Source organism: Ursus maritimus, unplaced genomic scaffold, assembly GCF_017311325.1.
Source record: "Ursus maritimus isolate PB19 unplaced genomic scaffold, ASM1731132v1 scaffold_32, whole genome shotgun sequence".
In the NCBI taxonomy this organism is placed as follows: Eukaryota; Metazoa; Chordata; class Mammalia; order Carnivora; family Ursidae; genus Ursus; species Ursus maritimus.
In genome coordinates, this window is record NW_024425786.1 from 25,361,544 (window position 1) to 25,384,427 (window position 22,884).

Below are 22,884 nucleotides of genomic sequence, written 5' to 3' on the forward strand. Positions count from 1 at the left end.
GCGCTGGCCCTCTCCGCCACACTCAGGCTGAGCCTTGATGCCTCCCACCCCCCGCATGTTCCCTGCACCCCAGGAACCCCCTCCATCCTACCTTCCCTCCTCTAGCCCCACAACCCTGGAGCTGGCCCATGTACTGGTGTTTCTCCGCCTTTTCCTCCCTGCATATGAATCAGGTACAAAGCTTCCTTATGCCTCCCCTCTGGCAGCATCACACCTCCCTCCTGTCTGCTCCCACCCCCACAGGGTCACCCCATAGACATCTCCTAAGCACGCATGCTTTGTCCTTTCCTAGGTCTTTGCCTTTTCTACCTAGAATGGGCCCACCTATAGCCGTCTCTCCTGCACCCCCCGTGTTGCCTGAGATGACTTTGTCATCACGTCCCAGGAAAGCCTCCCTCCTCTGCTTGGCTTTGAAGCCACATGGATTTGGGTTCAGATCCAGCTTCATCACTTAGTAGCTGCATGACCTAGGACTAGTTAACTGAACCTTTCTGAGAATGAGAACACTAACAGCAGCCTAAAGAGTTCGCGGGATAAATGCGAGATCTGTGGGCAAAGAACCTAGCCCAGTACCGGACACATATGAGCTCAAGAAATCTTTTTCCTTTCCCCTCCTGCGTGATGCCACAGCACTGCATTCCGATTATGATTCCCCATCTAGGTGTGTGTTTCCCTACGATACCTCCTCAAAGAGGGCGCGGTAGCCTGGTGGTGAAGTTAGGGCTCTAGAGCCATCAGCTGTGTTATCTTAACAAAAATTACCTCAGCTCTCTGTGACTTTATCTCTAACATGGGGACAATAACAACCATTCCTTCAAAGAGTTGCAAGGATTCAATGAGGCAATGCACAACAAAGACCTTAGCATGGTCCCTGGCAAATAGAGAGCTTTCGGTAAATGGCAGCTCTCTTTTCTTCTTGTCTACTTGTGTTCTTCATCTCTGTACCAATCACCCAGCACAATGGTTGGTACAGAGCAGGGACATCAGTATTCCAGGACGAAACAGGTGGCGCAGTCATATGAAAATAATTCCAGGAGTTCCATGAATGGACTCTTTATAAAGGGGAAACCACCAGGGATGGGGCAGTATCCATACAACTTGTTACCACTCATGGGCCTGGAGAGGAAATTGTATCCCTGAAAAAGAAGGCTGTATGGAAAGGGCCACCATACAGGACCCAGATCTTCAGGCAGTTTGTGTAAGTCCCACCAGGAGGGAGCAAAGAATGGATATCGGGAACTCACATTCCTCCCACCCCTCCTCCAACCTCCTGCTGATGCTTCTGTTGATCTATCCCAATTGGAAGTCGGAAGCAAAGGAGCGTACTAAAGTAGCCCTACCCACAGCTAAGTCTTCTTAGACATGGAACGGAGTGGAGAAGTTTGGGGAGAGGATTTGGAGGGGCAAATGGAAGAGATCCGACATGGTGGGTCCCTATAAATATGTATTAAAAAAAGGAAGTAACCAAGCGGCTTCATACCCTGCAAAACTGAATTTTTACTATAATGAAAATGCTGACACACACCAAACTCCAATAATATAACCCATATTGCCATGGTAAGAGCTATTATAGAAACCAATTACCGTATTTCACCAGATCCCATTTAAAATAGTTTATTACTGGCTGAGTCATTTAAGTTTTCTAAGAAGCCACAAACAGTATTGTGGGGTTTTTTTTTTCCCCAGGCCAAATTCAATTCTATCTCAATGACAAAGCTTGGAGACTATTTACATAAGGGAAGGAGAAATAGGGAGAATTTACCTGAATAATTCAGAACCAAAGGCTGTTTACTGCAAACTGCAATGTGGGGAGGGTGCCCGGGTCCCAGGAGCAGGATGAGAGTAGTGATCCGGATGGTAAGCGGAAGTCAGGGAGGCTTCTCCAGCCCCCGTATCTGCTTTAACTCCAGCTGTCCAGCCTGGAGAAGCCCCGAGGGACATCTGTCTTCCCTCTTTCCCACACCTTGACCCATCCCTAGGACTCCTGCTAACTGTTGGTTCCCAAGGTTTAAACTCTCAGGGCCCTGTGGTGCCTACACACCTTTACTCTGTTCTGCTCCTGCCTCCTTGCATGTAAATGCACACTGGAGAGTTTTCTTGGCAACCATCCCAAGAATTGGGGGCTTCTGTGTTGGAGTCATAACATCAGACTCTGCCAATGAGATGGTGCCGTGCCTCACTGAACACTCTCCAACAAACCAGTGATACACACAACGACATGGACGACTCTCAGAAGCATTATCCTGACAAGAGGATACACGGTATAGTTCCATTTATATGAAACTCTGGAAAACACTAATCTATAGCAAGAGAAAGCAGATTAGTCATTGCCAGAGGTAAGAGGTACCTGGGGGGGTAAGAGGTACCTGGGGGGGTAAGAGGTACCGGTGGGGATCCCCTGGGAGGGAGTACAAGAGACCCTCTTAGGGTGATGGAAATGTTCTACATTCTGAAGAAGATGGTGGTTATGTGGGATGTACACGTTGGTCAAAGCTTTAAAAACTGTACATTTAAAATGGGTCACTTTATTTTTTGCAAATCATACCTGAATAGAGTTAATTAAAAACAAACCTTCAGTGGCTCCTATCCTTAGAGTAAAAGATCTTACTATGGCCTCAGGCTTTAAAAAAAGTCAGTGTGTCCTCACCTCTCCTACCTCCTCCCCCCTTCATCTCTATTCTTTCTGCTCTAGCCACATGGGTCTCCTTGCTGTTCAAAACTGGCCAGACCTCCTCTGGCCTCAGGGCCTTTGTACTTGACATTCTGTCTGCCTGCTAGCTGGCTCTTCTCCCAGACATCCATGTGGCTCACCTCCTCACTTCCTCTAAGCCTTTGATCAAATGTCACCTTCTCGATGAACTCTTCCTGGTCTGACTCCTGCCTGCCTCCCTTTCCTGAGCACACGTGCAAGCGTGTGTGTGTGCGCACACACACACACACACCATCTGCAATCAAAGAGAAGACCCTACTTGTACTGGAACACACACTGCTTTTTTTTTTTGTGCTTCTCTGCCTTTGCACGTGCTGCTCTTTCTGCCCTTTCCCATTGTACCACCTGGCTGCACAGAGAGGTTAAGAAACTTGTTCAAGGTCACACAGCTATTAAATGGCAGAGGTAGGAGTCAAACTCACAGCACCCCACTCAGAGCCTATGTACTCATCCATGGCATTGTACTGCCACATACACACAAGCATGAAGGAAGGCGGTGGAACAGTTCAGGCTGAATTCCATTCTGTTCCCTTTCCTCCCCCCCCCAATCCTCTTTAATTTTGCTCCCTCTTAGAATCATAATTAAAGGAGAGAAACACAAAGAGAGATTCTCCCCTTCAAACCTTTCTGTCCACATTAACTTCACTCTGGGGGGCCTGGGGAACTCCAAGTTCGCACAGGAAATTGCTATTGCAGCACAGCATAAAATGTATTTAAGCAATTACACTCATTTTTTTTTTCTTTTTGGTAAATTGACTTCCGTTAAATGGGGATTCATTAATGGAATCTGGCTTGGGGAGAATTAAAAACAACAACAACAACAACAACAAAACACAACCGCTCCCTTTAATGCATGTAGTTGATGATGGGAAAAGTGGCTTTGAATTCCCCTACAGAAAGCTCCAAGTTCTTGTCTTGGTAATAAGAGAGCTCAGAGCATACTTCATGGAAAGCATTTCTTCCTAAGAAGCTTCTCCTCCAGTCAGGGTGTTGGAGGCGCCGAGATGATAACTGAGTCTGCATGGAGTCGTTGCCTAGCTGTACGCAGAGGGGGAGGAGTATTAGGAGATCCTGCTTTAAATTTCAGTATTCCTGAAAACTGATATCCTCAGGAGAACATCCACGCACTCATTTACTCACCAAGCATATACTGGATACAAGGCATGGTGCTTGCCAGTGGGTGCCACTCCCACTGGTTCCCTAGATATGGGGAGTCCTTGCAAAGCCTGAAATCTATCAGATTCAGCTGCAATGTCCCCTTCTCTGCACAATCTCCACTCCTCGGTCAAGGGCATCTGGCTTCTGTGCCCCCAGAGCATCTCCTGTGGGCTTTATCTCTCAGCTAAGCTGTGCACAGTCTGGATCTGACACAGGGTTGGAGAATCTCTGTATCCCAGGGGCAAGCAGAAACCATCTTTCCAACTCCAAAGCTGGCTGGGGAGAATATAAAATATAGGAGGTGCTTGCCACTTTATCCCCACTCCCACGCCCTCTTCCCTCCCCACCTGCCATGTGCTCTCCTCTCTGGGGGATGGAGAGGGCACCATGATGTAACCAGGGAAAAACCCTTCTGGAAATGGCTTGGTGGTGGTGGGCAAAGGGCACCAAGGCCCTTGTTGGAGACCTGACTCCTGTTGTCCCCGCCCAAAGTACCTCTCATCTCTGAAGTGAGCCTTTGTTGACTCAGCCCTGATACCCATTCTCATCACCAATGATTTCCGTATCAGTTTTCCTTTAGCCAAATGCCTAGGATTCTTGCTATGTCAAGATAAATGCTTTCCCCAGGACGAACCCATGATGTTATCTATTTTCCTGGAAGTGGGCAAGGGCCCGGGATGAATGCAGTTCTCTTTTGGATATGGACTGCTTGAATCCCTGAGTCTTAAGACTTAAGGCATCCCAAGATCTGGTTCTCAGTGGTGCCTACCCATCCCAGTTGTTCAGGCAGCTCTGAGCAGCTGAGCCATGGTATGAAGATCCAAATCCCAGCTACCTACTTGGAGGTTCTGGGGCTTGTTTGAACAAACCCAAGCTTCTGCCAATCATTCTTGCTCCTCAGTATTCTTTCTCCCCATAATCCACACCATCCTCCTACTCACCCAACCCAAGCATCATCCTTACCTCCTCCCATTCCTGCTCTCCATGGCCAATGGCAGCCAAGTCTTCTCTGCCTCGTGACCTCATCATCCTCACCTGGACTACTGAGACAGCCTTCTGATCCTCCCCCCCCCACCCTCAGTCCATCTCTGTACTCTGTGGGGAGATTTGCCCAAGTTTCTGCCTTGCTGGAAACCCAGGAGCAAAGGCGCACTGGCTCCGGTATTATAAAGTCTAGACTTTTTCACACCTTCCCCTCTCCAGTGACACTCACTTCAAGCCCCAGCTTCTGTCATGTCTCCAGGCTTCTGCGTATGCCACTCCCTCTACCTGGAATGTCCTTTCCTGTTGCCCCACCTGACTTCCTGGGGAAATATCACTGCTCCCATAAACCTAACCAAAAGGTCTCCTTTTCTCCACCTCTCTCTTTCCCTGCCCCCACGGGAGAAGCATTTACCTTCACTGTGATGCCTCTGCACCACGCTCATGCCCCTGTCATGGTACTGGACACACAAAATCGTAACCATCTCCCCAACTAGAAGCCAAGCTCTGTCAGAGCAGGGACAGGATTTTGTCTCACTATGTCCAGCAACACAGCACAGTGCCTGGCACGTGGAACAAATCAATTCCTTAGAATAGGGGTTGGCAAACTATAGTTTGGTGTCCGTTTTTGTAAATAAAGTTTCATTGGATCACAACTGTGATCATTCATTTACATATTGTCTGCTTTCAAGCTACGATGACAGAGTTGAGTAGTGGTGGCAGAAACTATAACCTGCAAAACCCCAAATATTTATCTCGCCCTTTGAAGAAACAGTTTCCTGACACCTACCCTAAGCCTTGTAGATGACGTAGCTTGTTGGTAAAAAGTAATTGCCAAGTAAGGAATAATAAAAGAATACATACACAGCTAAAACATTTCATGAGAGTGTACAAATACTTCAGTGTACATTTATGCACCAGTCCATTTAAAGCAGGACCAAGGTCTTTCCTTTGACCATGGTTTCGTTCTCCACCCCATCTCTCTTATATAAACTCCACCCATAATGCATCGGTTGCCATATCCAATTCTGCTACAGCTCGTTCAGTCAACAAATATCTATTGTGCACCTGCCACGTGCCAGGCACTGTGTGGGGCACTGGGGATGCAGCAGTGAGCAAGACAGACCTGGTCCCTGCCCCTATGGAACTCAGCAATTGTCTCAGTCACTCACACCTAATATTTAGGAAGCAATTCTTTTTAGAGATTCTCCTTCATGGAGTCTTTCCAAAGCATCAATTTAGTTTCCATAGATGCAACTCTATTTCCTTTCACACTCATATTTCATCAGTTTATGTGATGTTTAATTTAAATCACATAATTACAATAACAAGTATGACTGGCACCAAGAGAGTTGGCAACAAACCCATCTGATTCTCAGAAAGTGCAAGACTCAGCTGGTGGGAGCATGGAGTGCATGGGTGTCGGTGGTGGGGGTGGGAGACGGTCCGCAGGCAGCTGGTGCTGAGTGCCACCAGGCATCGGTCAGGAAGATCTAACAAGGCCATGGGCCTGCCAGCTACCCCAGGGAGCTGCTCTGGTGGAGAGGCTAAGAACACTTTCATTATGCATGCTTTGTGAATGAATGAATAAATGAATGAACGGACGGCAGTCTCCTGCTTGCAACAGTGGGCATCTTTTCTAATCACCTCCCCTTTGCTACTAGGAGAGTGGGAATCAGTTAATATTAAAATCCAAATTGACGAGGACTTCAGAGGACTTCCAGGCCTAAGGGCCAGCTATGTATGGATCTCATCTACAGCCTTTTCGACAAAAAAAAAAAGTCCAGATCTGTTCTGTTTCCAAAGATCGAGAAGTCAGCTCCTTGCCAAATTCTCCCTGTCCACTTTGATCCACCCCCATCCTTTTTCTAGCTACTTCCTGCCCATCCTTCACGCGGCATCTTACAGCCACTGGCTCCAGAGAGTCTGGCTGGCTTCTCCTGTGTACCTTGTGGCTCCCTGTACTCCTCTAGCCTGGTGCTTGTCTCACCAAGCATCATCCAGGGGTCTGCCTCATCCTCCAAACTGTGCGCTCCTGAAAGAAACCAGAGCTGTTCTTTCTTCTTCAGTTCTTTCCTCAGTACCTTGCATGGAAACCTAACACGTGGAAAGGCCTCAATAAATATCGCTTACTAGAAGAAGGAACGCTTGAATGAGTGAACAAATGAATGAGATTCTGCTAGTGAAAGCAGAGGGCATATGTGGGGAAAAGCAGGCGAGCAGGTGAGCCTGGAGACAGTGGAAGAGCCTCCAAGGCCATGCTTGGTTTCATCTCGGTTTCCTATGACGATGGGCCACCCCACCCCCTTGGTCCCTCAGCCCTCACCGTGCTCGGCAGTCACTTGGCAGATGCTGGTACCTTTCTGGGGGACTCTTCTCATTCTGACATGTCCCCAGTGCACTACCAGTGAGGTAATCAATGTGGGCAAATGTTCCTTCTTCCCAGCAGCAACTCAATAAACTCAACAAATTATCAGGGCTCTTCCCTGCTCAGCTAATTGTTAGCTCCAGGGAACCCACACAAGTTACATCAGGTAAACGCTTTTCCTCCAGACGCACTGCTCCCTGGAGGGCTGTATCGAGCCCGGGAGAGGGAAGGGCAGAGCTCCTGGCAGTGTCTGCCCCTGGGATGCGGGTGTCGTCACCGCTGGGGGTCCTGGGGCTCGCGCGTTGGGGGTGGCACCTTGAGAAGGTCTGGGAGTGGCCTGGGGTGTCCATTCCTCGCATTCCCTGCCCGGCTGCTCACCCAGAAAGGCTGCTGCCTGGGGCGTCTCCTGCCTCTGCGCGGAGGCCCTGTTCACGAAGCTTCTGAGAGCAGACTGGCGCTGGGTCTGCGGACAGGCGTGGGGCCGGGGGCCGAACTCTGGGTGACGGGGCTGGTGGCGGGTCCTCGGCTACCTTCCAGGGGCTGCCCACCTTCCTCACATTCTGTCTCCGCGTCTAAAGCAGGCAGTCCCACTCCCTTCCGTGAGGGGCAAGCCTCCGAAGATCAAGCACCCACGTGACCCTCAGCCGGAAGCTGATTGGCCCAGGGTGGTCATGTGACTCCAGTGGGGCCAATCCGACGGTGGGACCGTGCAGGGGCTTCGACGCAGAAAGGGCCTCGCGGGCCAGGCTCGTGCACAGGAGGGAGATTAGGGGAGGGGGTGGACCGGCATCGTTTCTTCCGTCCGTGCCCCCGCCCCATCACTCTTACACAACGTGCTGCCCCTAGTACATTGTCCTCCTCCACGTCCTGCTGCCTTCTGCCTGGGACAGAATCTAAGCGCAGTCTCTGCCCTGCTGCTGAATCCTTAGCCAGCCATTCCCTGCCCCCAGCCCGAGTCTCTATTGCTCCAGGTTAGACCGGAGAGCTCCCCTGGAGACCTCACGGTCCCATGGCCTCAGATATTAAAGCCTTCCCCATCAGGACCGGCCCAAGACCTGGGTGCCCTAGGAGCGTGGTGACAAAGGCACACTCACACTTTCCCTGGACCCCCTCGCCTTCCTGGCTCAGGTCTCTGCCTATGTGGAGATCCCACCTGTCTGGGTCACCACCTATCTTGTTCCCCTACACAGAGGCAATAGGTTTAAGGAGGTCAAAGATTAAGGGCCTGGCCTCTTGAATCAACACAGCCCTGTATTTGAGTCTGGGCTCCACCGTTTACTAGTTGTGTAAGTATGGGGATGTGCCAAAATTTCTCTGAGCCTCAGTTTCCTCATCTGTGCAATGGGAGTCCTGTGAACAGCTGTGCTTGTGTATGTAAGGTGTCCAGGATTGTGCCTGACACACAGCAGGTGCCTCACAAGTGTGACATATTTTCCTCCCTTGCTTAGTTAGTTCTGAGAGGAGAAGGGATGGGATCTTACCATTGCCTTGAACCCTACCTTCCAGAGCATACAGGGATTAAATAGGAAACCTGGCCTAGGTTTCCCTGGAGAAGTAAGGGTGCCTGCATCCAGTCTGGTCACAGGGCAGTGCAGGGAGAAAAGGACAGGGCACTCTGAATGGCACCCAGGGTAGCCAGTCCACGTGGCAGCCACCTTCCCTTCTCCCTCAGTGGCTCCAGCCTGGCCTCCACCAGTCCTGCTCTCTCAGCCTTGTCCATCTTCCACCTGTCACTGGCAGACATGAGTCAGAGAAGGGGCCTGTCCCCCTCCCAGGGAGGGTGCAATGTATGTCTTGTAGAGGCCTCTGGGGATTATATTTGGATAATACTTCTCATCCTGAGGAAATGTTTGCAGATGGCTTCCGGAGGAGCCTCCCATGCCAGCCTCTGCCTGCCATTCGACTGCCATTCTGAGCTGGAGCCTCATCGATGTCCCCTCCCCCTCCAGGAGGAAGCAGCTAGCCAGCCCTGCCTGAGAGCCGGGCAGCTCCGAAGCCTTGGCTGAGGGCATGAGCCTCCAGTCGGCTGGAGAACGATGGTCTAAAACATGTCAGGGATGTGAAGGCCAGTGAGCAAGTACCCTAGTCAGACGGAGCTGGATTTGGATCCTGCCTCCACATCCACTGGCTGTGTGACCCTGGGAGACTGCTTCACCTCCCTGAGTCTCTCTTTCCCAGTGTGTGTCTCACAGTGCGTTGTGACAATTCAGGGTGATATGGTGATGCTCGTAAACTCCTGCTAAGGATTCCAGACACAGCTGCCACATACTCTCGATCACAGCATGTCTCCAAGCAGCAAGGGAGACTCATGGGCAAAGTGCTAACACTTACTGAATAGAAAGCAGTCTGGGGTGGAGATTAGGAACATGGGCCCTGGAAGGTACCTGCCTGGGTTCAAGTATCAGCTCTAAACTTAACCAGCTGTCTAACTGTGGGCAAGTAACTGACCGGCTTTGGGACTCAGTTTCCCCTTCTATTTACTAAGGATAACAATAGCACCCACCTCATAGAGTTGACAGGACGTCTCAGTGAGATAATAGAGCTCTCAGTACAGTGCTTGGCACATAGCAAGTGCTCAAAGACCCTTTGCTATTATTATTGAGGGCCAACGATGTGCCGGTGTCGTATGTACACTTTCTGAATAACAAACCAGATGTCTAGCCATTAGTACAGTGGAGCAAAAGCAAGTAGAGGGGAGAGGAAGGAGATAGGAAGGAAAGAATGGACAAGTAGGGGAGAGGAGATTTCCTGTCTTCTCATATCGCTGACCTCTATCACATCTGGGCTAATACTTTTGGTTTCAAGCGGCAGAAGTCCAGATCAAATCAGCTTGGAACAGAGAAGAAATGACTGGCTGCTGTAGTGAAGCCATAGCTGGCTCCAGGGATGACTAGACCCAGGGACCCAAACGCCACAAAGCCCCTCTCTCTTTGCCCTATCTCTGTTGTGCTCTGTCTGCTGGCTTCATGCTTTCCACGTCAAGTGGCAACGCTCAAGCTGGACCTATGACCACCCTTAGGAGCTCCGATTCATCCTCACACCTTCACTTCCAGAAACAAGACAACAATCCCTTCCGTTAGTTCTAATTAGGAAAAGGTCACTGGAAGCCTCTGATTAGTCCAGCTGGGGGGGGGGTGCCTACTCCTGGGGCCAAGAGCATAGGCCCCTGCTAGAACTGTTTGGAGGACAGTTCTCCAAAAGAAGGGATGTGTTCAGAGGGAGGGAGGGGTCGGTGTTAGGCAGACAAAATGAAAGATGTTCATGGTAGTTGAAAGAGGCAGGGGGCTAGACAAAAAAATCAGGGACTACTCTTCCTACCCTGTGGCATAATGGAGGGGCTCTGTCAAGGCCTGTGAGGGGGACCCATCCACAGTTCATTGTGGGCGTTCTCTCCCCTAAGTTGGTCTTGTTCTAGACCTCATCCTCTCCTCCTTTGCTGTGTCCTGTCAGAGGTAAGCAGGCATGCCTGGCCCCTGCCATGCTGATTACATGCTTGCGCCTGATTATCTGTTCCACTTCCTATCCGCTTGCCCACTAGGCCGCTGGACTAGGAGTAGACGCTTCACTTTGACCAGCCCGTGATCTCAGTAGTAGTAGACCCAGGTTGTGTTTGTATCTGCACGTGCTAGTGTGGTTCTGTGGGCTATCCAAGTCAGTCTACCCACAGGACTCAGGGCATTCTATGAACTGGGGATAAACTGACCAGATCCATCTGGAACAAGAGATCCATCAACCCAAATGAGAAGTGTCTCCCCTGAATCGCATACGTGTTGAGATTTAGACACCTTATTCTCCTTCTACCTGCCCTCCTCCTGCAATACTTGGCCTTGTTCCTTGTTGGCTTCCTCCTCTCCTTGGCCCTAGCCAATGGAGTCCCTAGACTCCCAGTAGAGGCAAAACACATGGACTTGAGAGTCAAACCAACTTGAGTCTGAGGCCTGGCTCTGGCACTCATTGCTATGTGGCCCTGCAAAACTATCTTCCTCTCTAGGCTTTTCTGGAGACGATATACTTAAAACATTGTCATCATTCTTATTAAAATATTATGGTCACATGGGATTAAGTAATAGTTCTTGGCATGAGGTTAGTGCCAAAGAGCCTAGGCCTAGTGCTTGTGACCCTGTCTTTTCCACCAGTCTGGCTTCCAGGAAATTTCAGATGCCTCTCTCTACCACCACCTCCTTTCCTAAGACATATCCATCCTTCAAATGCTGCTTATAAGTGGCCGTCAAAGAATCAGCCACATTGCTCCACAACTCAGCTATTTATTGAGATGTGTGTGCATACACGAGTGGCAAATAAGTGAGTGAATGAACTGAAAGAATCTAAGAGTGAATTAATTGGTAAGCAAACGAGTGAATTAGTGACTTAATGAGTCAGCAAGTGAGTGAAGAAGAGTGTGTAAAATTGAGTAGATCACGCTCCTTGCTCCCACAACTAATCCAATAAGCGGTGGCATAAATTTTTTATCTTTATTAACATAAGGAGGGGTTAAGAATAGCACAGGAAACATTACAGACCACCAGCTGGCTGAGAAAGCCACTGTATTCCTTCCCTATTGCTGCTTTAACAAATCCCTACCAATTTCGTGGCCTGAAAGAACACAGTTGTCTTACAGTTCTGGGTGGGGGGAGGGGCAGGAGTCCAAAATGGGTATCACCAGGCCAAGATCAAGGTGTCTGTAGGGCTGCACTCTCTGGAACTCTAGGGGAGGACCTGCCTGCTGGTCTTGCCCAACTTCTAGTGGCCACCTCGTTTCTTGGCTTGTGGTCTCTTTCTCCATCTTCAAAGCCGGCCGTGCCGCACCTTCAGATCTCTGACTCTGACCCTCTGCGTCTGCCACCATATCCCCATCTCAGACTTTCACCCTCCTGCCTTCCTCTTATAGGGACCCAGGTGATTACATCAGGTCCACCACGTAACCCAGGGTAACCCTCCCATCTCAAATCCTTAACAGAATCACATCTGCAAAGTTCCTTTTACCGTGGAAGGTAACACAGTCATGGGCTTCCAGGTTTCAGATGTGGGCATCCCGGCAGAGCCATTTTCTGCCCTACCACAGATACTCCATTCAGAGGGCACATGCAGGCAGATTCCCACCCCACAGGAAGGGGGTCGGGGGGGGGGGAATCGAGGAAGCATCAAAGCATTTATCCGATGTCCGAGCCCAGGTTCTTTTGCTCTTCTTCTTGTGTCTTGAGCACTGGGATTTTTATTATTATTGTTATTATTTTAATTTAAATTCAATTAATTAACATATAATGTATTATTGGTTTCAAAGGTAGAGGTCAGTGATTCATCAGTCTGATGTAATACCCTTGAGGACTGGGATTTTTGAAAGCTTCTCAGGTGGTGCCAGCATGGTCCCTAATTCGGGGAGCACTGTGACAGAAGACATGCCAAGAGCACGTGCTGCTACAAGTGAGGTTCAGATCTGCCCCGAGATTTCTGGAGGAGACAGATCAAGAGCACGGTGTGTCAACTCTGGGTGCGCATTACTGTCAGTGTGGGAGATTTTGGAACAACTTCGTTTGAAATAAGATTAGAGTTGCAAGTTGCAAAGATAGTACAGAAATTCCCTATAGACCCATCACCCAGCTTCCTCTAACATTAGAGTCTTACATGACCATGGTACTTGTATCCAGAAGTCAACATTGGTTCGGTACTGTGAGCCCAATGGAAGACTTCATTCAGATTTCCTGAGTCTTTCCGCTAATGCCTTTTCTCTTGGTCCAGCATCTCCCAGAGCACTGAGATGTTGAGTCTACTTGATCTCTAATCTGTGTCAGTTTCTCAGGGTTTCCTTGCTTTCTCAAGACCTTGACATTTTTGAAGGGTACTAGTCAAGTGTTTTGTAGAATACCCCTTGGGTTTGTCTAATATTTTCTCATGATTAGACCAGGGGTTACAGAATTAGGGAAAGAATACCATTATTGGCTAGGGTGGTATCTGTCAGCTTTCTCCACTAGAAAGACAATTTGTCCTTTTCCACACACTATTCATTAGAAGTGAGTCCCGACGTCCAGCTCACATGGTAGGGGGGTATCGGGTCTGTTACTCCTATCGCTTTAGTTAGTTCTTCCCCACGGCTTTATTACCACCTCACTGCTCTTTATTGATAACGTTGTAATGAGTGACACCCAGAGCATAAGCGGCAAAGCTAGAATTTGAATTCAAGTCTGCCTGGCTCCCAAAACCATGTTCTTTCCACTTCCCGTTATCATCGCTAAATCAAGAGGATCTCACAGTGTCTAAGGTGAGCGCTTCCCCTCGGCTTGCCTAGATAGTGTTTTTCAAACCAGTCCATGGATTGTAACCCACAGTTACAGTGGGTCATGAGCTCAGTCTGCAGGTTGCACTTTGAATAACAAAATAGACCATAACAGAAATGGCATAGAAAAGAGTGCACCACACACGTAGTAAGTATCATTTGTTATAACTTTTTTACTGTAAACTCTCTGTTTAGAGACCTTTATCTTTACAATAGGAATAAAAATAGCAGCCGCCCCCTCCCCCCACCCAGGGGCACCTAGTGGTGCTGGCTGAGTATCGGAGTCTAAGTTTCAGCTTAGGTCGTGATCTCAGGGATGTGAGATTGAGCCTCACATCAGGCTCTGAGCTCAGCGCTGTCTGCTTGAGGCTCTCTCTCCCTCTGACCCTCCCCCGCCCCATGCTCGCTCCCTCTCTCTCTAAAATAAATAAATCTTTTTTTAAAAAAATAGCACCCCCAACACAACACACACACACACACACACAGAGTTATTATAAATATTAAAGGAATTGATATAAGTAAAGCACTTAGAACAGAGACAGGCACACATTAAGTATTATATAAATATTATGAAGTATGCTTGTGCACAAACGGGTCATGATGTAAAATGTAATTCTTATTGTAAACGGCAATGAACAAATTAGAAAACACTGAACTCATAGCTCCAGCCTGCAATGTCAGCAGTTTATGACCTCCAGGCATCTGCCGGTTTTTTTGAAGTTTTATTGCAGGCATAACCACCCTCCTCCGTGTATGTATTGTCTATGGCTACGTCTGAGCTACAATGGTAGAGTTGAGTATGTCCAATAGAAACCATATGGCCCACAAAGCTGAAAATCTTTCTTATCTGGCTCTCCAGACCAATGCCCTTGCCTAGAGGTCATCTTATAATACAAGGGATATTAGATGCCTCTCTGGAGGCCATGTGGCCCCGTTCTGCTACTGCCCTGCTTACCCCTGCAGAACATTCTAGGCTGGGAGACTGCTGGGTCCTCAGGCCTTGAGTAGCTCAATACCCTTCTATCCCAGACCGATGCCCACACTTGCTTTATTTATCCACCTCCATGGCTGTTCATGGTGGAAAGCTGAAACATGGTACATCGGTCAGGGTCCCAGCAGGAACCAGATGGCCACTCAAATGAGAATAATTTGAGGAGTGTTTAATAAAGAGGTTATTTACAAAGGGAAGGGCAAGGTGTAGGAAAGCCACGAGGGATAGCAGAGTCCTCAGAGGCTAGTATAAGCATAGTTCTTACCACCGTTGGCAAGAGGGGACAAGGAGAGGGAGCAATTCCTGAAGCTGGAAGGAGTCAGTCATTTAGAAAGGACAACTTGATAGGAGCCAAGGAGCCAAGGAGTCCAGGGTCCGAGAGCCAGCTCCAGGTGACCTCTCTAGGAGGAAGCCAGGAGAATAAATGCCCTGACATCACCTTCCTCTCTTCCTGATCTACTGTTGGGAACCACAGTGACCAAACTGAAATGGAAGCCACAGGGTGTGAGACCCACTGATGTGGTCTGTGTGGGTCGGCTTCCCAGGGCACATAGAACAGAGTGGAGAAGGTTGGAAAGACTCAGCTACCAGCGCACATAGCATTGACTTAGAAAGCCAGCCGTACTGACCCTCCCTAAGGTTCTCCAGACTGTTTCCTCACTTCATCCCTCCAAGGCGAGAGTGTGGCCTAAACACCACAGGGTGGCCATAGCTTTTACCTTTTACTGCTTTGTCTTCCTAGACCTGCTAGGCTCTAGATGATTATCATAGGATTAATCCTTCTGGAACTTTTCATCATGAGAAGGGTAGAAGGTCATGAACGGAGGCACAAATGAGCTGCTGAGGCTTTTGTGAGACTGAGCCGAGTCTGATTCTTATCTATAGATGTTAGCCAAGTTCTTCCTCACAACCTGTCCTTCCATCTCGGAAAAGAGCTATGTCCTATTGACCTTGGCAGCCCAGCTCAAATTCAACAACCAGGTGAGCCAACCCCTGGCCCTTGGGAGAAAGAACCAGAGTGATGAACACTAACCATGCTGAGAAATGTGCTCAGAATAATTTGTTCCCACTGGCCTGACCCCACTGCACCCACCACTAGCCCAGACTTCCTCCGCTGGCATCTGAGATCGTATAGGCCTCTAAATACAGCCACAAAACTACAGCGTGTTATCTGGAGGGTCTTTCCTGGCCAGTCCAAAGCACCCATTTTACAGATATGAAATCAGGGACTTACAGGAAGGAAGGGGCTAGCATCAATAGCCCAGCCACCTTGTGGCAGAGCCGGGGCTCAAACTCAGGACTGGGGACTCCATCGATTTCCATCTTTCCTTTACAGCAGATGGAAGTTGAAGGCAGTCTGGGAGGCTTGGGAGTGGACTGGGAGCCCTGGAAACGTGCTCTAGTCTCAGGCAAGTTTCCCTGCGAGGCTCAGTTGCTGAAGCTGCACGCTGGAGCCATTGGCCCCCAAGGCACAAGTTCTGGGGGGGCAGCAAGAAGCACAGGCTTGAGTCAAGCAAATCAGTCAAAATTCAGACTCCCACCTGTTAGGCTATTCTACCCTCATTTTTCTGTTAACAAGGCTCCATTTTCTAGTCCTATATATTTGGTAGTATCATCAACCACCAGTTGTGTTAACCCCGGTGCCATACAAGCAAGGACCTCAAAGTGTCCAAAGGTCACAAGATGACACTTTTATCGTCTTTTCTTTAACCTTCAGTTGGAAGACTGGTAGAACATTGTCAACGGCTTTCACAAAAAGTCAGAAGCCAACTAGTTTGAGCGTAGCCATTAGAGCTCTGTATTCTAACCCCGAGAGCCAGGGACCCCAGAGATGAGAGCGGGGAGGCCTCCTGATAGCCAAGGATTTGACCCCAGTTTCATGGACTCAAGTGTAATGAGTAAAACCCCTCAAGGTTCTCCTCCCTCTGCCCACCCCACCCTAGTTTCTTCAGAGAAATGAAGAGTTCGGATGTATATAGCCCAAGTGCTCAGGTTTTAAATTAGACAACTTTGTCCTGACAGGAACCGAGTCACGGCTGTCATACCTGATTATTTTTAGAGTTACTACTAAACTCTTTGAACGGCATGAGCTGCCACCATTCAAGGCAAACAGAAAGACTTCACATTTTATCATGACAGCTCTAGAGCCATCCACCTCCTCGCGTTCATTATTTCCATCCTGACTTTGGAAGGCATCATGTGGCATCTTGACAATCTTACGGTGAGGAAGGCAGGCCCCATGGCTCATTACTACATCCGAAGGACTGAAAGCTCCCATAGTTGAGCAAAGCCCATTGCCTCCAGGAAGGCAAGGAGAAATATTCCAGGGGAAGACCTGCTCCCAAGCCTCCTCTGGATGAACCATCATCTCACATGAGAAGCAGAAATGGACCCTCAAGTAGCCAACCAATAAAGAGTAGCCATATGCAAATGCCACAGGCTGGTGAATGATGTCACAGTCCCCTCTTCTGACTCAATAATGCCACCACCACTGAAAAGGCTGATGACAGACCGGAGCTCTTGCAGAGGGAAAAATTCACCGCAAGCAGAGCACCTTCTAGATTGCTCCTGGAGTGTGGAGACAGAAGTCTCTGCTGTCCAAATTACTGAATCCAGAAAAAAAAATGACCTTATGAACATGGGAAAAGAGATCCAGCTGAGGCCCAAGGTGAATGTCTCTTCTTACATCCACTTTTTGCTGAATTACAGGAACAAGTTCAAGGAGCAGCAGCCAAATACCTACCTTGGCTTTAAAGAGTTCTCTAGAAAGTGTTCGGAAAAATGGAGGTCCATCTCAAAGCACGAAAAGGCCAAATATGAAGCTCTGGCCAAGCTCGACAAAGCCCGGTACCAGGAAGAGATGATGAATTACGTTGGCAAGAAGAAAAAGCGGAGAAAGCGGGACCCCCAGGCGCCCAGACGCCCCCCATCATCCTTCCTGCTCTTCTGCCAAGACCACTATGCCCAGCTGAAGAGGGAGAATCCGAACTGGTCAGTAGTGCAGGTGGCAAAGGCCTCGGGGAAGATGTGGTCTGCAACAACAGATGCTGAAAAGCAACCGTATGAGCAAAGAGCAGCTCTCCTGAGAGCCAAATACCAAGAGGAATTGGAAATCTACCGTAAACAGCGTATTGCCAGGAAGGGCCTCCAAGGGTCAGCTAAGAACCAGCGCAGAGGGAAAACTGACTCGGACAAAGCTGATGGATCCAATTAGAAATAAAATGCCATTCAACTGTATTGCCTGTCGCTGGTCTCCTGTATGGCGTTAGTGCGGCCACGCTGCTGCTGCTTTGAGGAAGTGAGTGGGGTGGTGGTTGAGATTGGGGTTTGGAAGCTGATCCTGGGGAAGGCTGGCTTTGAGAGAAGGGCAAAGGCGGTGTGTGAGGTCAGTAGCTACAGGGCTTGGCTTGGGCAGGTGGGATGGGAGTCTCCAGGTGTAAAGTGGAAGTCATGGAGGTAGGGGCATCCTGGTTGCAAGTGCTTATTTCGGGCAGAAGACCCTCCTCAGGGTCAGGTGCATGAATGCCAGTCCTGCCATCATCCTCACCAGCAGGGCCAGAAGGCCTGGAGTTCAGGTCAGGCTCCCAATTGAGGCCCCAGCAGAGGCTGGGAAACTGGAGTTGAGGTGGGCTTTGGGGTCTTGGTTTCTTCAGTAATTCCAGAACTGCTCCTCCACTGAGCCTTAGGTATCATCAGCGGGCCAGGAGGAGCCCCCAGGGTGGTCCCTCCTCTGGTGGGAATGGAATGCAGGGCGGATTTTATAAACACGGGCATCTGACTCTGCCCAAGTCCTATGACCTGGAGAAAACCTGTCATGATTTTGGTGGGTATCCACCCAATCATTTGTCTGTGGTTAGAAGCATAGAACACATGGAGTGGACAGTTACTGCCTTTATGACCATCGGGCATCCATTCCTTCTCCTCTTGCTCACAGCACCCGCCTCTGAAGTCCCCTGGTCACACTGATTGGTTCAGTTACAGGCATGTGACCCAGGGTGGTCCAATCAGAGTGGACCACAGAACTTGTGCATGGGGTCCTAGGGGAGAGCGCTGTCCTGAGGCTGCTGCAAGCCATTTGCCTCGTTCTTGGACCAAAATGTTAGTCCTTTTGGCATCAGAGTATAGTCTTGGACTTTTCACTGGAGATGAGCCCACGATGTTTCATTTTTTTTGTCTAAGGCAGTTTGAATTAGGGTTCTGCCACTTAAAATGAGTCAAAAGTGGTAATTTGACACAAATGGGATTGTTCTGTGTCGGTGCTGTATTGTTCAGGCAATAACACACCATGAGCAATGCTTCTTATCAATCAATATAGGTTGGTATGGAATATTTTGAAATGGCTCCTGACTTCTCAACATCAAAAAGACTGGGCCAAAATGTAAAACTGCCTTTTTGTCACCGCGTTATGCATGCAACAGACTTCCCTAATTCCATCTCCACTCCTATTCCAGGATGGACTTAGACTTCATCCTCTACTGCTATTCGAACTTTTACTCTCAAAACAAAAGTAAAAATACATACTTTGAAAAGTCTTATAGAACTGGAGAGCCTTTAGGGAATAGAAGGTGATACAGTGGAGTGATTCAGAAGTTCAAGGTCTGGAGTCAGGCCATTTATGGAAGACTCACGTGTGCCAGATCCTGTGTTGGTTATCGGGAGGCCCCGCATAGACTGCTGTCAGGTTCCTGCCCTGTAAGAACTTTCCTTCTGATGAGACGGATGTGGGCATAAACTATAGCACGACAAAGCACGATGAAAGTGAAGGCTACACAGAGTGCCAGGGGGTGGGAATGGGTACTCCCTACCAAGGAGACCTTTGAAGTCTTCAGGGAGGAAGCAGCTTTATCCTACTTGGCAGCCTTGTACTGGTGCTGGCAAGACTCCTTTTTCCCATTCCCCGTTCCCTACAGCTGTTGTTCCAACTTGGCTCTGCTTCCCCTCCATCCCAACCCCCACTCTCTCAGGAGACGCCCTCATTTTCTGTTTCATTGAGAAAACAGAGATCATCAAACATAAGTACTCTCAGTTTTCTTCTTTCTCAACATGTAATCCACACCCATCCCTTTCTCCTGGTCTCAAATCTCACAAGAAGCTAGAATGCACTTGCAACCCAATTCCCCTGCCTTCCTCAGGCCCTTACTCCTCATCGTAAAGATGCAAATCCTTCAGCCCTCTAAGCTTGCACAGGTTGGCTTAGTGCTGTGAAACAGGTGGTTCTGATCTTAATGTCTGCAGGAACTTGGGCAAGTTCTCTCCTCTGAGTCCTCCCCTGTGCAATGGGGATAATGCTTACTTTACAGGTTGTTTTAGTGAATAAATGATATAATACATGCAAGAGCATTTGGCACAGTTCTTCACACCTATTATGTACTGTGGTGGGCAGCCTCTAGGGTGGCTGTCTCATGATCCACCCCTGCTAGTGTCCATACCCATGTCCCATCCCTTCTTAAACATGGGCAGAACCTGTGACTGACCCATAGAATGAAGCAAAAGACATGAACTGTGACCTCTGTGATTATGTAATGATCTATAAAACTCCATCTTGCTACCTGATTTGCTCTAGAGACTTTGCTGACTTGATGAAGTGGCCAAGCTGGGGAAACTCACGTGGCAAGGAACTATGGTCAGTCTCTAGGAGCTGAGGGGGGCCTCAGACCAACAGCCGCAAAAAAACCCAAAACAAAACACTAAAGCTCCCGGTCCTACAACCACAAGGAACTGAGTGTTGCAGCAACCACATAAGCAGGAAAGTGAGTCCTTCCACAGTTGAGCCTCCAGATGAGAACCCTGTCCTGGTTGACACCTGGACTGCAACCTTATGAGGCCTCACAGCGAAGCTAAGCTGATACGGGATTCCTGATCCACAGAAACTGAGAGACAATGAATGTGTGAGATAGTGAATGTGTGTTGTTTTAAGCCAGTAAGTGTATGGTAATTTGCCTCATGGCAATAGATAATCAATACAGTACTCCATCAATGCCAGCTTCCTTCTAATTTTAGAAGACACTGTCTTTAACCTTATTTCTCCCTCCAGATTCTACTTTATCTGTTTAATTTCCTTTCTTTTGTACCCTCTTGAAGGTGGAGGAGCCCCTCCCCCTCAGGGCAGATTGGATCCTGGCTTGTACTCCTCTGTAGTGGTTCCAGTTGGGTTGTCTTGCTTCCAGCCTGACCTACGGGCTCTTGGTGGGCAGCAGCTGTGTGTTGTACCACACTCCTCTCTGGGAAGACGGCCACCACACAGCTAGGCCCAGCCCTCATGCTGCCCCTTTCTGATTTCCTGTTTGATTAATTACACGAATGTGGGTGGCCAAGTCAGAGTTTTGACAACAGTCTGCATCGCCCCTGCTGAAGAAGAACTCCATTAACATTCCTTTATGAAAAAGTCGACAGGAGGGTGTGAATCTGCAGGTTTCTAACGACTGTAATGGAATGACAGTGAGGCAGAGGGAGGGAAAGAGGAGGAGGAGAAGGGGGAGCCAGGCCTAAGGCAGTGGGCTAGAGGAGAAGCAGGCAGGGAGGCTGGTGTGGTGCCAGCATTCCAGACCCACTCAGCTGGGCTCTGTGGCCCTGTCCTTGGGAAGAGGAAGGCAGAGTCTTTGGGCCCATCACTGTCTCAATGAATGAATCACTGCACCCTGATCCTTCTCTCCCAAAGCTTTTCCTATGTTCACTTATTCATTCATTTATTCATTTATTCAACAAATATTTATGTAAATCTTATGCCTGCAATATACCAGGAACTGTTCTGGTGCTAGGAATACAGCAAGGTCCTTGATCTCTTACATTCCAGGGAGGGGGAGACGGATAATAAGTCAACAAATAAACACACCAGATCATTTTTTGATAGTGTCAAGTGCTCTGAAGAAAATAAACAAGGGTAATGAGATAAACAATGACAAGTGGGGTTGAGGGCACTTTAAATCAGTGGTCAAAGATGACATCTGGGTTCAGATTTAAAGGACAAGAAGGAACCAGGCATGCCAAGGTCTGAAGAAAGAGTTCTTCAAATAGCAGGACAGCTAGTGCAAAGGTCCTGAGGCAGAAGTGAGCTCGGCATATTAGAGGGAGAGTAGGGAGGCCAGACTGACAAGGTGTGAGAGGCAGTTGGAGTGGGACAGACCTTGGAAAGGAGTTTATTTTGAAATCTAAGTGCAATGGGGAGCCACAGAGTTTTCTGCAGGGAGAGCCATGTGCTTTCATTTTGACTTCTGGTTATTGGTCATTTTAGCATCTTCAGAAACCATTCAGTGCCAACGAGGGGATGAGAGCCCCTCCAAGGTCTGCAAGAGCAAGAGACAAGGCTAACAAATACCAAACCCATGACATTTTTCTTTTTTGGAGGGGAAATAATCAGGACCCTCTACTTGGTACTCGTTGGAGCAGCTGTAAGCTAAAAATCAAACATGGAAAGTCTAAAACTTCTACCCCTGTGATTCATTTTCCCCAGGGATGGGGAGAAGGGTAGGCATGGGTGGCAGAATATGCCATAAGGACATTTCTTCCCAGGTCTCATATGTGCATGTGGAACAGCTTCCACTCAACCAGTGGTTCTCAACCTTGAGCCTGCATTAGGCTCGCCTCAGGGCTTGTTAGCACACAGATTGCTAGGCCCCACTCCTAGAATTTGATTCAATTTTGGGGGGAGTTGGACCTAGAATTTGCATTTCTAAAAGTTCCCAGGTGACACTGATGCTACCAGTCGAAGGCCCACAGAGGAATGCTTCTCCCTCTTGCAACCCGGGCATTCACTTGGAAGAGTAATAAGAAGCAAGACTTATCTGCCTAGTGGGTTTGAGAAGAGGCGCTAACCATACCCTTCTCCCCCCTCCCCCAAAAAAACTTGGCTGCAGAACGTGTTCAGGTCTGAGCTTCAATTAGTTCATTGGTAATAGAGGCAACAGGTTGATCCTCATCTGTCTTTCTCCTGCACCCGCCACTGATTCCAAACCTGACAAGAATAAGCATATTTATTTATTGGGTTTGCCTTAAATCCCAACAGAGAAGTTGATACCAGTTGCAAAACAATTGGTTACCATCTGGAACACACAACTGTGTTGGGATCTTTTTTAAATATATGTTTTATTTATGTATTTATTTGAAAGAGAGAGAAAGAGACAGAGCATGAACAGGGAGGTGGAGGCAGAGGGAGAGGGAGAAGCAGACTCCTAGCTGAGCAGGGAGCCTGATGCAGGGCTCAATTCCAGGATTTTGGGATCATGACCTGAGCCAAAGGCAGATGCCCAACCAACTGAGCCACCCAGGCGTCCCACTGTGTTGGGATCTTATAATTGATTTTACCTTCCACTAAATCAATTGTTTGAGGACCACAAGATCCAATTTCTGGGCTGTTAAGCTCAAGGATCAGGTCCATGGATAGGGCATGGTCCTTAGGGTGATATCAC

At 48.7% G+C, this 22,884-nt stretch overlaps 2 protein-coding genes across 2 annotated transcripts in view; one reads left to right on the plus strand and one right to left on the minus strand.

Moving 5' to 3' along the window:
- The window catches only part of CSMD2 (CUB and Sushi multiple domains 2), a 567,391-nt gene that overhangs the window by 291,752 nt on the left and 252,755 nt on the right, over positions 1-22,884 (minus strand). The window lies entirely within an intron of this gene.
- HMGB4 (high mobility group box 4) lies at positions 17,118-17,693 on the plus strand. Its single transcript, XM_008694428.1, has one exon. It carries the CDS (start codon positions 17,118-17,120, stop codon positions 17,691-17,693), a length of 576 nt encoding a protein of 191 aa, XP_008692650.1.